Source organism: Equus przewalskii, chromosome 2 (genome assembly GCF_037783145.1).
Source record: "Equus przewalskii isolate Varuska chromosome 2, EquPr2, whole genome shotgun sequence".
In the NCBI taxonomy this organism is placed as follows: Eukaryota; Metazoa; Chordata; class Mammalia; order Perissodactyla; family Equidae; genus Equus; species Equus przewalskii.
In genome coordinates, this window is record NC_091832.1 from 61,353,871 (window position 1) to 61,369,087 (window position 15,217).

Here is a 15,217-nt window from a genome sequence, read left to right on the forward strand (position 1 = left end):
CATATGATCAAATCCCCAAGTGTAAAATTTTTTTGAAATGACATAATACAATGGCTTTGGCATCAAACTGAATTTAAAAACTAAAGATGTGTATGCAACTTTGAGACAATTCTATCTAAATAGTATCTTAAACTCCCTTTACCGCATTCACATATGTTGTAGAATCATTCCATAACCCTCTTGACTGACAAAAACAGACATAAACCTCCCCTTTCACCAGTGGAATAAAGAATTTGGTCCTAAAGTCAGTGTTGAAAAACACCTTTCAGGCTTTATCTGTCTTCATAATTCCTGTTTGAAGTTATAAATGAAGGTCTTAGACGTTAGGAAAAAAGGGTATAGGAAGGTATATGGTTACAAAAAAGATGATGTTGTAGAAATGCAAAATCTCCAGTATAAAACTGCAGAGGAGAGGAAGTCACAACCATAATTCAACTTTAACTGAGCAAGTCCAAAAAGCTAATATACTAAGAAATGCTGGTAGCCAACAGCGTGCACCTAAGAAGTATTTCCAATGACGTCTACATTTTACAGTTTCATATAAGTGTTTCGCATAACAGTCATGTCCTGTAGAAGAGACGATGGTAAAACTCCCATAACTGAAGGTGAAGTCAGAGGTAATGGATGACCTTTCAAAATCCCTTAGCCTTTCTGATTGCACGTTTCCTATCTAGTGATGGGAGGAATGGGTCAAGTTCATTCCTTTTGAAATAATGCAGCTCTGCTATCACGATTCTCTGTTAAATTTCATCTCTTACAATAAAAACCTTTATATGAAAAAGAAACATTGTGTTCAAAGCATCATTCATTTACTAAGAGTTATGGGGATGATAATCAGTATGAATGTGACATCAGTGGACTCTGCTGCTGTGACTTGCTCTCTAGGATGACCACTGTCAGAGCTCACAGAATCCCGTGCTGTGTGATTCACTGCTAGTGCCCCAAGAAAACAGTCCTCCAGAGAATTCCTTTCACTGTTTCAGTATGAGCTTCATCCCACTTCAACACCTGTTTCTAAAACATTGTTTATTCTTTTCCTTTGTTCTTATTCCATTCTCTCTCCAGCTTTAGGTCTAAAACGAAGCTCAAAATGATTTTGAGACTAATATTCCTTTTGCCTATAAACATTACAAAATGCAAAATTTTGTTCAGGTTTTACACTAGGGAGAAGTGTAGGGTTAAGTGTACTACAATTTGGATTCCGTAAAACCAAAGATTAGCAAATAGGCAATGTGATATTAAATAAATTCCCCAGAAAAAAGCCATGACACGAGCAGAAAACTTTTCAGCATATCTCAAAGAAAAAGTGTTTAGCTGTACGCTTGAGTCACATGCTTATTCTACAGCTAGAATTACTCATCACAGTTTGACAATTCTAAGGAACTGGGAGAATCTTGTAGGATTGACTCACTCAAGGCAAAACGAATCACTCTATTCAAAGGGCTATTTAAGCTATCAAAAGCCATACACTGTAATGTTTTGCTATGCCTTTTTCAAACAAAAAGCAAATTTGGATTGAGAAAAGAATTAACAAAATATTAACTCTCAAGTGGTTCCTGGAAAATTAACCATGTAGAGTGGGTACATGTCAATTTGCATGAGATTTTGTGATTCAAACTCCAGGTTCTGGTTTAATCAATTTCTTATTCTTAAAAGCTATGCTGCTTTTAAATGCATTATAAATTTCTATCTCTAGAAACTGTTGATTAATAGTAGTCTGGGTTATAATTTATAATTTAGTAAGTATAATTTATTATGATTTGGTAGTCTGGGTTACAATCTAATGAATATTTACTCATGAATGCACTGACATTTATGAGCTGTAGGATAGGACAGTATTGGTCCTGAGGCAATCCTTTTGACCACTTCTGTGAGGAGTAAGATAAGGGCATATATGTTGTCGGGCCTCTCAGGTATAGTATACAATGTCATACTTATAATATAATTCACCCAATGTACTTGTAAAAGAATGTAATCTAAAATTGTTGCTACTGAATAATCTTACCAAAAGCTAGCATAAAAATGAATTTATTTATGAAGGATTACCTGAGATATATGCAACCCATCTATTCCTCTGAATCGGAGAGTACAAAATCAAATGGCTTCAGAGGGCATATACATAAACAAAGGAACAAAGTAGTCTGGTATAATAATAAGGGCTGGGGATGAGTCCTATGGTTAACTGTTGAGGTACCTTCCAAAGTTAGAAGCATACTCTTTTCTTTTTTGAGACACTGTGCGGTGCAAGCAAACTCATTCCCATGCCTGAATTTGGCTTGCAGCCTTGCCTGTCTTTACTCTCTGCCATCTAGATAATCTATTTTCTGTCCTAGATTAAGATAGTGCTTCAGAGCACTACTTGGACTCTATTTCTTCTACCCCCTTTATGACTCATTTCAATGAACTGTGACCTGACACTATAGTTTGAGGAAATTTTGGGCTAAAGCTTAGGGGAGGTTTCTTTTTCTATGTCACACTCTAATGAATTACAGCTCCTTTCTATTAAGCAGTGAGTTTTGCTCTTTAACAAAGCTGCTCCCCTTTTCTGTTCAAGATATCATATAATGACCAGGTCATAATCCACACTTGTCCTCAATCCTGTACTCGTAGGGATCCTTGTTTTTGTTTCAGAAATACAAATAGTAGAAATTTCTCCACCCCACTCCCTTTGCCACTCATGTGGCCTTTTCTCCCTTTCAGGTACATGATGGGGTTGTACCTCTCACTTCTCTTGTTGTCAGGCTGACTGTGAGTAGTTCTGGCTAATGAGTTTTGAGTACAGTGACCTGTGCCATTTATGGCCTGGAGTATTTATTACCAAACATCAGTGCCCTGATTTTCCTCTGCTGTGGTCACTGCCAGTGTTCCAGATAGTGATTGCCCCATCAGCTGAGGTCACAGTGAGGATGACAATAACAACACTAGTCCTGAGTCACCATTCAGCTCAGAGTGGACCTAGAGTGTCGTTTGTTGTTTTAAGACAGCAAGATGTGGGGATTGTTTGTTACTGTATTATATCCTGGCTTGAATCCTCCTTATGCCCAATCCCTTGTATCTTTGGAAGGGTAGATGTAATGAAATCCACGCTTAGGCAAGCTCCTCGAACATGACTGCTTCCCAGAGCCCAGGGGACTTGATTCTAGTCTTTACAACCAGGATGATTAATAATGATAAAATCCAATATTTGGACACAGGAAGCAGACTTTCTCTATTTTCTGATGACAACACTGCGAAGTAGAATGAAGGCATAATTTTTCTGGAAACAAATAACATAAGAAGTCTACAGAACATATGATGCTTACATTCCTTTCCCTACATTATAAAACATGTTTTAGAATGGAAAAGAGAAGGCCTTGCAGTATCTCTGCAGACTCTAATGATAATTTGTCAAGCTGGTCTCCTCCTAGATTATCACATGGCAAGTAGGCGATGGTCTCCTAGCTCTCAGAACACTTCATTATAATTAATGTAAGAATGCTGTTGAGGGGACTTCATTATGTTTCCGAGGATAAAATGTTTCCCTGATCTATTTCGCTTCCCCAGAGCAACTAATTTGTTTTTATGTGGTAAATATAGTGCTCACATCTCCTTTTCTACCTTGTCTGCTATGATGGTGGTTGTCAGATTTTAAGGTCAGAACCAGCAAATACAGAGGACCTTACAATATGTATTTTGTGCACTGACTTCACTTCTAACTATCAGATAAAAGCTAATATTAAGCTGGACTGTTAAAATACAGAGGGTTATTCCTACTCAGTGTATTCACAGTTGTTAACTTGCAGTGGTAGCTTAAATAGAAGAGGCCTAATAACTAGGTGATATAGGATAGTGGTTAAGTTTATGGGCTCTGGAGTTCGGTTAGTTGTATTCAAATCCTAGCTTTGCAACTTGGTAGCTATCTTAGTCAGGTCAGGCTGCTATAACAGAATACCATACACTGGGTGGCTTATAGATAACAGAAATTTATTTCTCACAGTTCTGAGCCTGGGAAGTCCAAGTTCAAGGTACTGGCAGATTTGGTATCTGGTGATAGTCTGCTTCCTGGTTCTTAGATGGTAACCTTCTCACTGTGTCCTCTCATGGTGGGAGGGACAAGAGAGCTCTCTGATGTCCTTTTAATAAGAACATTAATCCCATTCATGAGGACTCTTCCCTCATGACCTAATCATCTCCCAAAGGCCCCACCTCCTACTACCATCACCTTGGGTTTAGATTTCAACATCTGAATTTTGGAGGGATGTGTTCAGTCTATAGCAGTAGCTACACGACAAGTTATTTTACTTAAGCAACTTATTTTACTGTCTTCTGTCTCCTCATCTTTAAAATGGGAAAAGTTTTCTCAGTGGTTGTCAGCATTAAAAGTGTTACTTTTGGATAATTGCTAAGAACACACAGTAGTTCTATGAATACTACTAAGAACATTTCCTGTCATGTTAGTTATTACAGTTGTTTCTCAAATAATAAATGGCCAATGATTGCAAGTCTCTCCATGTGGTTCAATCAATCCAACATTATCTGAGAGCCTGTGGGATAACAAGAAATGTGCTACGTCCTAGCAATTATTAAGATGCATAAGATCTGGCCCTCGTCTTAGATCACAGGGTATACTAGCCTAAAAGGAAAAAGATACATAAATGGATAATGTCAGCACGTGGGGCAAGGTCAATAATAAGATGAATTATTTGGAGTTTGCTATCAACACATAGTTTGTTAAAATATCAGTATAGATATTTCACCTTGAAGTCCTCAAAAACATACTCACTTTTACATCCCTCTAACCAAAGGTTTTGGAAAATAGAAAGCATTTAGGGATTGTGGAATAGAGTAATTAGCCAAAAGTGAGACATTCAAACAGTGCCATCCAGCAGTCACCTTGTAGGAACTACCTACAAATAAATATAATTAAAATTGCAATGAGTGATCTGCAAAACGGGTTCTGTGAGGAAAGTGGAGGTAGGAAGGTAAGAAGAGCTGTCCTTGTCTGAGCATTTGGAGAAAGTTTCCCTGAGAATGTGGCTTTTAAGCTGACACCTGAAGGATAAACAGTAGTTAAAAAGGAGTGTTCCAGACAGAAGTAAGAGGGAGTACAAAGCTGCTGAGGCAGGATGGAGCTTGTCTATTGCTTTCAGGTTCCAAGAACTAAAGGAAGGAAAGTATAATCACAGCATAACGAGCAAGTAAGAAAGTGACATAAGATAGTAATTATCACATCCTGAGAAAGGAGTTCACTGACCATCCCCCCTTCACCCTGTCCTTCTCTTCCCATTACCCTATTGTAGTGTCTTTACTGCACTTCTCTTAAATTATCTTTATGTGTTTACTTTTTATTACATATTTTCCCCAGCTTAAAAGTAAGTTCCATTAAAGATGGATCTTGTCTGTCTTACTCTTTTCTGTAACTACAACTCTAAGAACAGAACTTGGATACATCAATGGTGTTCAATAAATGTTGCATGGGAAAACATAGTGAATGAATGCCCACGGTAAGAGAAGTAAGCTGGAGGCCAATCGTAAAGTGCTGTATACACCATAAAACCGATTTTGGACTTTAAACTGAAGGAAAGTAAATGAAGAGTTTTAAGTAGAAGGAGACATAATCAGATTTGAGTTTAAAAATAATCACTAATTGTTGTGCCAAGGATAGATTTAAGAGACTGAGAAACAGATTATATTAATGTGATGGCAGTGGGAGAGGGCTGAAAATGATAAATTTGAGAAATAGCAAGAAAGTATAATTACCAGAGGTAGGTCTTTGATATGAAGGAAGGAGGAGACTCCTGGATTTGGGGGTGAACAATTTCAAACAAAGCACAGACTTGTAAAGAGAAGGCAGAGGCAGTTGTTCACTTGCTGGTTTTTGAGGGGAGTTTGGTAGAGATTCATAACTTTCTTTAATCAGATTAATTTTGATGTGCGTGAGACATCCAAAAAAATTGCTGTCAAGTACGATCCTGGCTAGAGAGGAGTCCAGTCAGGAAATAGACATTTGGGGGTCATGAGTAGAGAGGAGGAATTGAATCCATAGTAACAGACAAGGTCCACTAGTGAGAAGTCTCAGAGTGAGAACAGAAGACGCCCCAGCCATATCCCCAAGGAAGAAGGGTCCACAAAATAGAGCGGCATAGAGTGGAGGGAGGAAACCTGTCACAGGAGCCACGGGAAGAGTATGATTCAAGAGGAAGCAGTCTTCCACTGGGTGGCTGTGGAGCGGTTTCCAGGACAAAGGTCCTCCTGACAGGTGCATCTAATTGGTAAACATTTAGTTTTCATTTTCTCATACCGTTGTGTTCAAGGAGTAATACTGAGGAGACATTGCTGCTTAGAATAAAATCAAGGTTCCAACAGCTCAGTGGACAATGGGACTGGTGGCAAGGTGGTCCAGAGGGATGAACCAGATTGTAGAATGACTGCCCCACAGGACAGCAGGCAGTGGTGAGTGGAAAGTAGTGAGAATTCTGGATCACACGGGGAGTATGTTGTATGTCGTGAGTATGTTATGAGCATGCTGGAGTAAGATCTGCCATCTTTATTTTAAAGTTACTAGTCCTAGAGTTGCAGACTTCTCAGGCCCTGTGTTTGCTGTACTTGGAGGGCAGAGAGGGTGAAGGAGGAGAAAAAGTGTTGAAATTGTTGAAGAGAATCAGAGGAGAGGATGAAGAAAGGTTTTTAAAATTCAACACTCAGGAGGAGTTCACAATGAGCAGAACTGTGGAAGGCACAAATGATGTTTGCACATGTCTGTTGTCATTGAAAACGTTCATTGGATTAATTTGGAAATTAAACTTCTGATTTATCTCTTTGGTTCATGTTATTATAGGTTCAGGTTGTTAAGGAATGGGCACAGACTTTGTGAGTCATATTCTTCCAGGAATGGTGTAGCTTGAGAAAGTGACTTTGAAAGCTATATTACAACTTCCAGGACTGTATGTACTTGAGGGCAGCCAGAAATTTCTGGCATAATTGCAGAACTTGTGATATTTAAATCTATAAAAACAGATGGACACTAGCACAGCCCTGGAGTAAAGCAGAGGCATATTTCTCTTTGCTCAATAGAGGTCATTCCGATCAGTAACAGTTACACTTAACATACAAGATGTGATGCAGAGGGCTCCTTTGTTGGCATATTTCATATATAAGTTGACACCATTGGAAGTGTTGAGAAATGACCTCTTTTTAAAAGAAAGTCAATCTAATCCAAGGTATTAACGGAGCGTCATTTCAGAAAGTGAATCTCCATATGAATCATCTATGATTCACTCTTCCCCATATTTTAACATTTTATACCTTCATTTATCTGCCCTTTCAATCAGCAACTAGGTACATATATGCCAAATACTGTTGTGGTTGTGAACAAAACAGAGATGCCATCTACCCTTAAAGAGTTCACACTCTAAACAGAATGAGAACAAGAAATAAGCAATTACGATGCAATGTGTTCAGGTAGGCACAGATGCCATGAGATTCTGAATCAGACCTGGGCAAATTCTAGCCTTAGACCTCAAAGGCCAGCTATGAAAGGTGAGAGGGAGGTTTTATCTCTTACTTTATTTGCTACTCACTCCACCATAACTTTTCCCCAAATCTTGAGCCACCTCCCCTTTTAAACCACAATCTAAATTTGATCAAGATTTCCACAGGCTGACATTCAATGAAAATAACTTCACTAAATATTAAGGATAAGAAAGAAAAAAAACTACAGAAGATACAAACAGCATGAAAATAGTCAGATTTCCAAAGTATAAGGTTTTGATCCTCAAAATAACTATACACTGGGTCCGAAGACATAGTTAGTGCATCTTTTCTTGCATCTAGCCTGGCTCTCTGCTCACCTGGAGCCACATCTTCTTGGGAAAGGGACATTTATTTCTATTAGTGGAGAAGAAAACTTCCAGGTAATTGTCTATTTCCCAGGAAAAACTGAAAAAAGCCTTAGAAGTATCTTTCATTCTTAATTCTAATTCTTCACAAATTAGAGATTTTTTTTCCATGTCTAATTGACATGTTTAAGATAAGCAATAAAATGAATTAACTCATGCTTACTCCACAAAAGGTAATGATTTTACTGATACTGCTTGCATAGTATAGCACTTTGTGTAATGCATACACATATACCATAAGAAAAGACACTAAAACTCAAAGCAAACTTTCGTCCTTAAGTAATTGACATAAACAGCAATATTTGTTCAATTACAACCTCAAATCACTGCCCTATTAACCTGAGAGCAATATTAAAGCAGCTTCTTAAAGGTTACGGAATTGTTCCCTCCAAAAGGTCTTAAGAGTATATCAGTTTGTTTCTAGGACATAGGGGCCTATCTCTTCCTTTACTCTTCCCTTCCTTTCACTTCTCATTGCATTTATTTTCTAAAAATAATAATAATTTTTAAAGTTTTCTGTTCTTTTCCCTTTCTTTCTCTTCTCTCCCTTACCTTTGAAGTAACAGAAGACATAAAAACCTTGTGGAGCTAAGGAGGTGGTCAGGGTTAAGGAGATCGGGTGGGACTGGTGAGACCAGGGTCCAAGAGTCAAGGATACGGTCAGAACTGAGACAGCCAGTGGGGACCTCAGGTGTGGATCCAAAACCAATGAGGTAGCGGGGGCCAATGAGGCTCAGGCTTGGGGTGGTCAGCAGAATTAAGATATTAGTTACATAAGGAACAGGGAGAATAATTAAATACATGCTGAAAATAATGTGAGCCACTTTTCTCACAGTCAGAAAAAGTGTATATATGGAAAGAGTAAAGGCTGGAATGAACCCTGTGGTGTGGAATTGGAACTTTAAATACTAGTGTGAATTCATGTTTTAAATATAAATAGAAGGGTAGATGATACATAGATAGATAGATAGATAGACAGATAGATGATAGATAAGTTTTGTATATATGTTTATAGAAATTATATAATAATTATACAGTCATGCACCACATAACAATGTTTCAGTCAACAATGGACTGCATATACAATGGTGGTCTTGTAAGATTAGTACCATATAGCCTAGATGTGAAGTAGGCTATACCATCTAGGTATGTGTAAGTACATGCTATGATGTTTGTACAATGATGAAATTGCCTAATGATGCATTTCTCAAAACACACCCCCATCGTTAAGTGAAGCATGACTACGTATTATTATATAAAAATTTATAATTATATATGATTATAAAAATATATTACATGATATATTATATATAGATATGTGATATATCTATATATATATAAAATTCCTACCTCTATCTGCTAAGAGGGCCTAGAAGCAGTGACACTCAGGAAGCAAAGAGCATACCCAGTGCCCAGATGATGGTTTTTAAAAACTATTTTTCACTAAAGAAAGGATTCTTGTAGAAAGGGCTCAGTCAAGGACTGGAACAGGAAGAGTACAAGATGAATCCGAAATACCTTGTGCCAGAAAGTAAGGAAGTGCTCAAATCATGATGAAGACTTGCCAAAATGATATATGGGCTAACTTCTAGGAGCTCCAACTTACCCAATCTGGATAATGTGAACAGTGATGTTGATGCATTATAATCCGTGGAACAAAATGATTATTCATCAGTCCATATGATATATATAAATAGATAAATGGATAAACAAATAAATGTGGCAGACAGAAACTTTCCTTACTATATAATGTTGACTAATAAATGTAGATGAAATGATAGAATAAGAAAACTACCATTTGGAAATCATCATTGTAATAATGGATTCAGGCAAACATCATCAATGTCTAGAGGGTGAAAGTTTAAAGAGTAAGAGGATATTTATGTAGTTCCGAATCATCCCTAAACAAATAAAATTAGTAACTTTGTAGTAGAGAAACCTAGTAGACAACACCCCAACCACCCGGTCAACATTGAGCGCCTCCTGATATGATACACTGTGAAGAACAAAGCATCACTGTTCCTGTTAAACTCCCATAACCGGAGTCTAAAATAAGGAAATATCAGATAAACTAAAAGCAAGAGACACTCAAATAACTGGTCTGCATTTATCCAAAATATCAAGATCACAGAAGGCAAGAAAAGGCTGAACAAATGTTCTACATTGGAGACTAAAGAGATATGATGACAAAATGCAATACATAATTTTAGATTAAATGCTGGCCTGGAAGAAAAAAGTTTTTCTGCTAAAAAGGGCATTATTAGAACAATTGGCGAAATAGGAATGAAATTTTAGGATTAAAGGACAGTATTTTATCAATGTTGATTTCCTGATCTTGTTGGGCATGCTAGAGTTATGTAGGAGAGTGTCCCTTTTTTTTTCAGAAAATATACATAAACATTTAGGGGTACTGGGGTATCATGTATGCACATTGCACTCAAATAGTTCAAGGAGAAAAACATGTCAATATAGATATAGATATATGGATAGATAAATGTGACCAAATGGTAACAACTAGGAAACTTGGGAGTCCTTTTTACTGTTATTGCAACATGTCTGTAAGGTTAAATTATTTCAAAACAAAAAACGTTTTTTAATAAGAAAATATGCTGAAGGTCATATAAATAAAGCTAAAAGGTCAACAGCATTATCTATATTTCGTTGTTACTTCATACTTTTCGAGCATTATACTGTATTACCTTGAAGGTTAAACTACATTTCATCTTATTTTTTCTTTCATATGTTTGGGCTGGTCCCTCATTTGAAAAAAATTTTGGCAAAAATACACATTTTAATACATAATTAATATATAAAACTTGAAAATTAACTTTTGAAAAATTCTTATTAAGTAAAAAACTATTGGGATCATTCTCTTTTTCAAGATGGTATACAAATGGTATAATTTAGAATCAGGCATGCAGTTTTGTTCGCAATGGAAGTAACAATACAAGTCAACTGCTCTCTCTCTTTCTCTCTCGGCTAGGTTTCATATGTCAAAGCTATTGACATTTGGATGGCAGTATGCCTCCTGTTTGTGTTTTCAGCACTTCTGGAATATGCAGCTGTAAATTTTGTTTCAAGACAGCACAAAGAACTTCTGAGATTTCGCAGAAAGAGAAAGAATAAAGTAAGCTATTAATTGCACTGGGTTTGCTGGGATACAAACTTTCACTAGAAAACGAATTTGTTCTATTTAATAAGGATGTATAGAAATGAAATGGAGACCGGGGACTAAGAGATTGATGTTCCTTTGGTTTTGTCTGACTGAAACTTCAATTGTCAAAAATAGCTTCAGAGAGAAAATGGTGACGTCTACCTACACTTTACATAGTATATCTGGTGACATGAGAGCTTTCTCAACTTCTTTCTAATGTACTTCCTGGAACAAAACCATTTTTTGCTTCAATTAACAAAATATGTTATTTCCTACTTGCAATGTTTCTGATGGTTTTACTTGACGTAAGTCATCACATATAACTATTAAAGTTGTTCCTTTTATGTAACTGATTATTTTAATTGTTTTCATCAAATGTTACCTATTTATTAATGCTATGATGTTTATGTAAAGCTATGTGGTCTCTTTTTTATGTATACTTTCATATTTTTAAAACATTTCTTCTGAATCCGCATGGGAAACACAATAAGGTGCTATTTTTGCCTTGTTGTCACCTGATAAATGAAACCCAGAGGAAGTTTTATTTCAAACATCGTTGGGAGACCACAGGAAGTCATAGGAGTAATCTCCTAATTGCATTTGGATGTACAGAATGGGCTTGTTCCCCTCTACTAAGAGTTGTAATTTCATCTCTCTTTACATGGACATAGTTTGATCAACTTCCTTTCCTTTTCTGTAACTCAGAGTTTTCTACTGACTAGCACATCTATGAGTTCATATTTTTTAATGTGAATGTGCCAACTGACATTTTAAAAGCAAATGGACTCTTAAGCAATAGAGAAATATCAAAGTTGCATACAACAGCAGATATTGTGGCCAGAATCCAATATACCAAAACATTTAAGTCAAAACATACTCGAATCTTAAAAATAATTGTCTGGTTCATATAGTGTCCATTCTAAGAATTTTGAATGGATTTAATTTTTTTAAAGATTCCTTATGGTTTCTGAATTACTGACTGCAATTTGTATATTCATAAACTTTTTTTTTAAAGCACTAAGCCATGATCTCTCAGTGCTAAGCCTACTCAGTATTAGACATATTCTAAAGCAGTAACTTATTCAGTCATGTCTGATTGAGCCCCCAGAATCATCACTTTCTCCAATAAATACCAACTCACAGTAGCATGGAAGGAACGTCAGTCTTGTGATACTTTTAGTAATACATTGGACCAGAAACAATGCTGGAGCTTGAATTTGATCACATATGAAAATAAAAGCACGCCATTTGTATGTTGAAACATATTTTGATGGGGAGGGAACTTCTGTTTATCTCCTCCCCCCACCCCATCCCCATCTACTGGTTTCCTTGTTCTTTCCTCATTCTCCCTCTCTCTCTTTCCTGCACTTCTTTCTCCCTCCTTAATGCCTACTGCTTCCCCTTTCATGATACTGGCAATGGCTGAAACACTATAACAAGACAAAAAATTCTATGTCACAGGGATGAAGCTTTTGTCTTTCTTTCCCATTAATGAGTGATAAAGACAACTTTCCTTTTAATATCATTAATCAGAAGTAAGGTAATATTTATTTCCCTCTGTCATTTTGGTTTGCTTTTTCACTTTTATTTTCGATTTCTCTACCTTTATCCTTCTTATACAATTTAGAATATATCAACCATGTGCTGCAAACACTAGAAATGAGAAGTATTATGCATGTGGTGTCCATAGAGGGGCTTAGAACTCAGACATTTTCCACACCCACGACATGTCCAACAGTCACAGTACCCAATGGATAATGTAATAGACTACAAGATTAGATGCTCAATTCTGGTTCCTCCTTTTTAGGAAATTATCCTTACCAAAGCAGCTCTTTCTTCAGTTTTACCACCTATAAGACTATTGAGATAAAAATATTTGATGCCATTATTCTTTAGCTCACAGAAAGACAGCAAGAGTAATTTTTCTAGTGATTGGCTCTCTAGGAAAATGTAGAAATGCAAAAATAGTAATATTATATTATTTTTTAACCTCTAGTTTAATATTAAGGGATTAAATACTATAATTAAGATTTAGTCAGGAAAATAGATTTTTTTTTTATTTCATTTCATATTTGGGGGGTGGATACCTTGCATATGTGAAAATCTATTAATTGATACATATGTGTGTTAAAATGATATATGCAATTAAAATCAATTGTGCAATTATATTTAATCATATATGACTTGATTCTCTGGTTTCTCAATCCCTCCTGGTCCACTTTACCTTCCGACAGACAGAAGCTTTTGCATTGGAGAAGTTTTACCGTTTCTCAGACACGGTAAATTCATTTTCTTAACTCTAAGTAGAGGAATGTGGTCATCAGTAAAAAAGCAGACGGCATATTCTGCACCCAGGCAGTGTTTGGTGGGGAAACACAGCTCTTTGCGTATTTAAAGCCAAACTACCGCTAGCCGGCTTCAGCTAAGAGGCATATTCTCTTTCTAACAACTCCATTTGTCTTCCCTCACTCAGTAGAAGGTTATTTAATTATCATCCTTCATCTTATTAACTGAGTTATTTGATTATTCAAAATGATTTTTAAATATATGTTAAACAGAAATGTCACATATATCTTCCAATAGTCTCTGTAGAAGAAATAATCATATGCCTTGATAAAGTTAGTTTCAAAATAAATGGAAGATTTATTTATACAGACAAGTTCTCCAAGCAGGCCTTCTTGCCAGAAAATAGAGACCTAAAAATAAGGCAAAAATAAAATATTTTGTCCAGCCCATGTATCTTCAGAATTCATTCTTAATGTTAAGATATGTTGAGATTCTTTATACTAAATGAATGATTGTGGTTTTGATAGTAGCATCCTTTGAAATTTTTGGTTAAAAAGACGTCAGAAGGACACATATCCAAGTATAATGGCTAAATATTTAGAAAGGTAGGCTACAGTAGAGCGTATTAGTGACTTGACTTGGCAGCCCATAATGTAGCCCTCAATGATTGAATTTAAGCACACCAAAGGCAGAATTAACCCTGGGAAATCGTATACAAACAGCTCAGTCTACTAAACTAAAATTTCTGGGGTAAAGTTTACTTAAAAATATCTCCCCAGATGATTCTATTGCACACCTTAGTTAAGAATAGATATAATGTTAGATGAATAGACAAAAGACATAATGTTAGATAAATATTAAGTAGCAGATAGCTAGGCCTAGTATTATTTTAAAGCACTTATTAAGTTTTCTTGTATTATAATATATACTCACTCAACTATTTTTCTTTTATGCTAAAATTGCATTTGTTCCCAATATAACTAGCCACTTCTTCATTTTTCATACCTGAAAAAAAATTTCACATAATTCAATTATCTTTATTTGATTATCTTAACTGTAAATTTAAAATTTTTTAATTACATTGAATTTACATAATCAGATATAGTAGGCTCTTTGGGAGAGAAATATATTTAAATTTCCAGTAACTAAACAAATAATGTTTATAAAAGCATTAGTATAAAAGATATATATTCAATTAAAAATTGCTTTAGAAAACAATGCAAAAAGAACTTTGATGAAAAATCAAGTTTACCTCACCAAAAGTCAATAAATACTTATTTTAAAAAAAGAAACATGGTAATGCAAATTAATTCATTAGAAATTATATACATCCCATTTCTTTTTATAATATTCTAATCATTGTGCAAATTTGATCATTCTGACTTTTTGAAAACTATTTTCCTTAACCTAATAACTCTCTGAGCCAAGTGAACTCATCAATTTTTCAAATTGTGTATTTTGCTTAAAAATAGTCTGAACATTCTAAATCTTTAAATGAACATAATCCAAATGAGTCTAAATATTGACCCAATGCTCTTTATTTTCATGAGTACTGATTTACCTGAGTGTTTCTTAGCACTCTAATCACTCAGAATAGGCAAAGTAAACAGAGTAGCCTCATTATAGAAAGTTTGTCACTACAGGGTACCTTACACTGATGTAAATATTATTCCTAGAAAAGTTTAACTTGGTTCAGCATTGGCTTAGGAATTGCATACGATATTTTACATCTTACTTTTTCCTCCATTAAGGTACGAGAGAAACTTTTGTCTGTTGTGAAAGAATACAAGTTTGCTCCTATATCCAAATTTCCCCACCCCACACTGTCATAGCCTGCTGTGTGCTGATCACCCACCGCTCCTGTCATAGATGCTTATCCCTAGTGCTGTGTGTGTAGGTG

General features: G+C 35.8%; 1 protein-coding gene across 2 annotated transcripts in view; it reads left to right on the forward strand.

The window, feature by feature from the left end:
* The window catches only part of GLRA3 (glycine receptor alpha 3), a 184,555-nt gene that overhangs the window by 153,043 nt on the left and 16,295 nt on the right, over positions 1 to 15,217 (forward strand). The window contains exons 8-9 of one of the 2 annotated variants that reach the window (XM_008536471.2): positions 10,861 to 11,004; positions 13,266 to 13,310. In XM_008536471.2, the coding sequence (XP_008534693.1) occupies positions 10,861 to 11,004; positions 13,266 to 13,310 (189 nt within the window). The remainder of the gene's footprint in view (positions 1 to 10,860; positions 11,005 to 13,265; positions 13,311 to 15,217) is intronic. The other variant, XM_008536472.2, reaches the window with a different exon arrangement.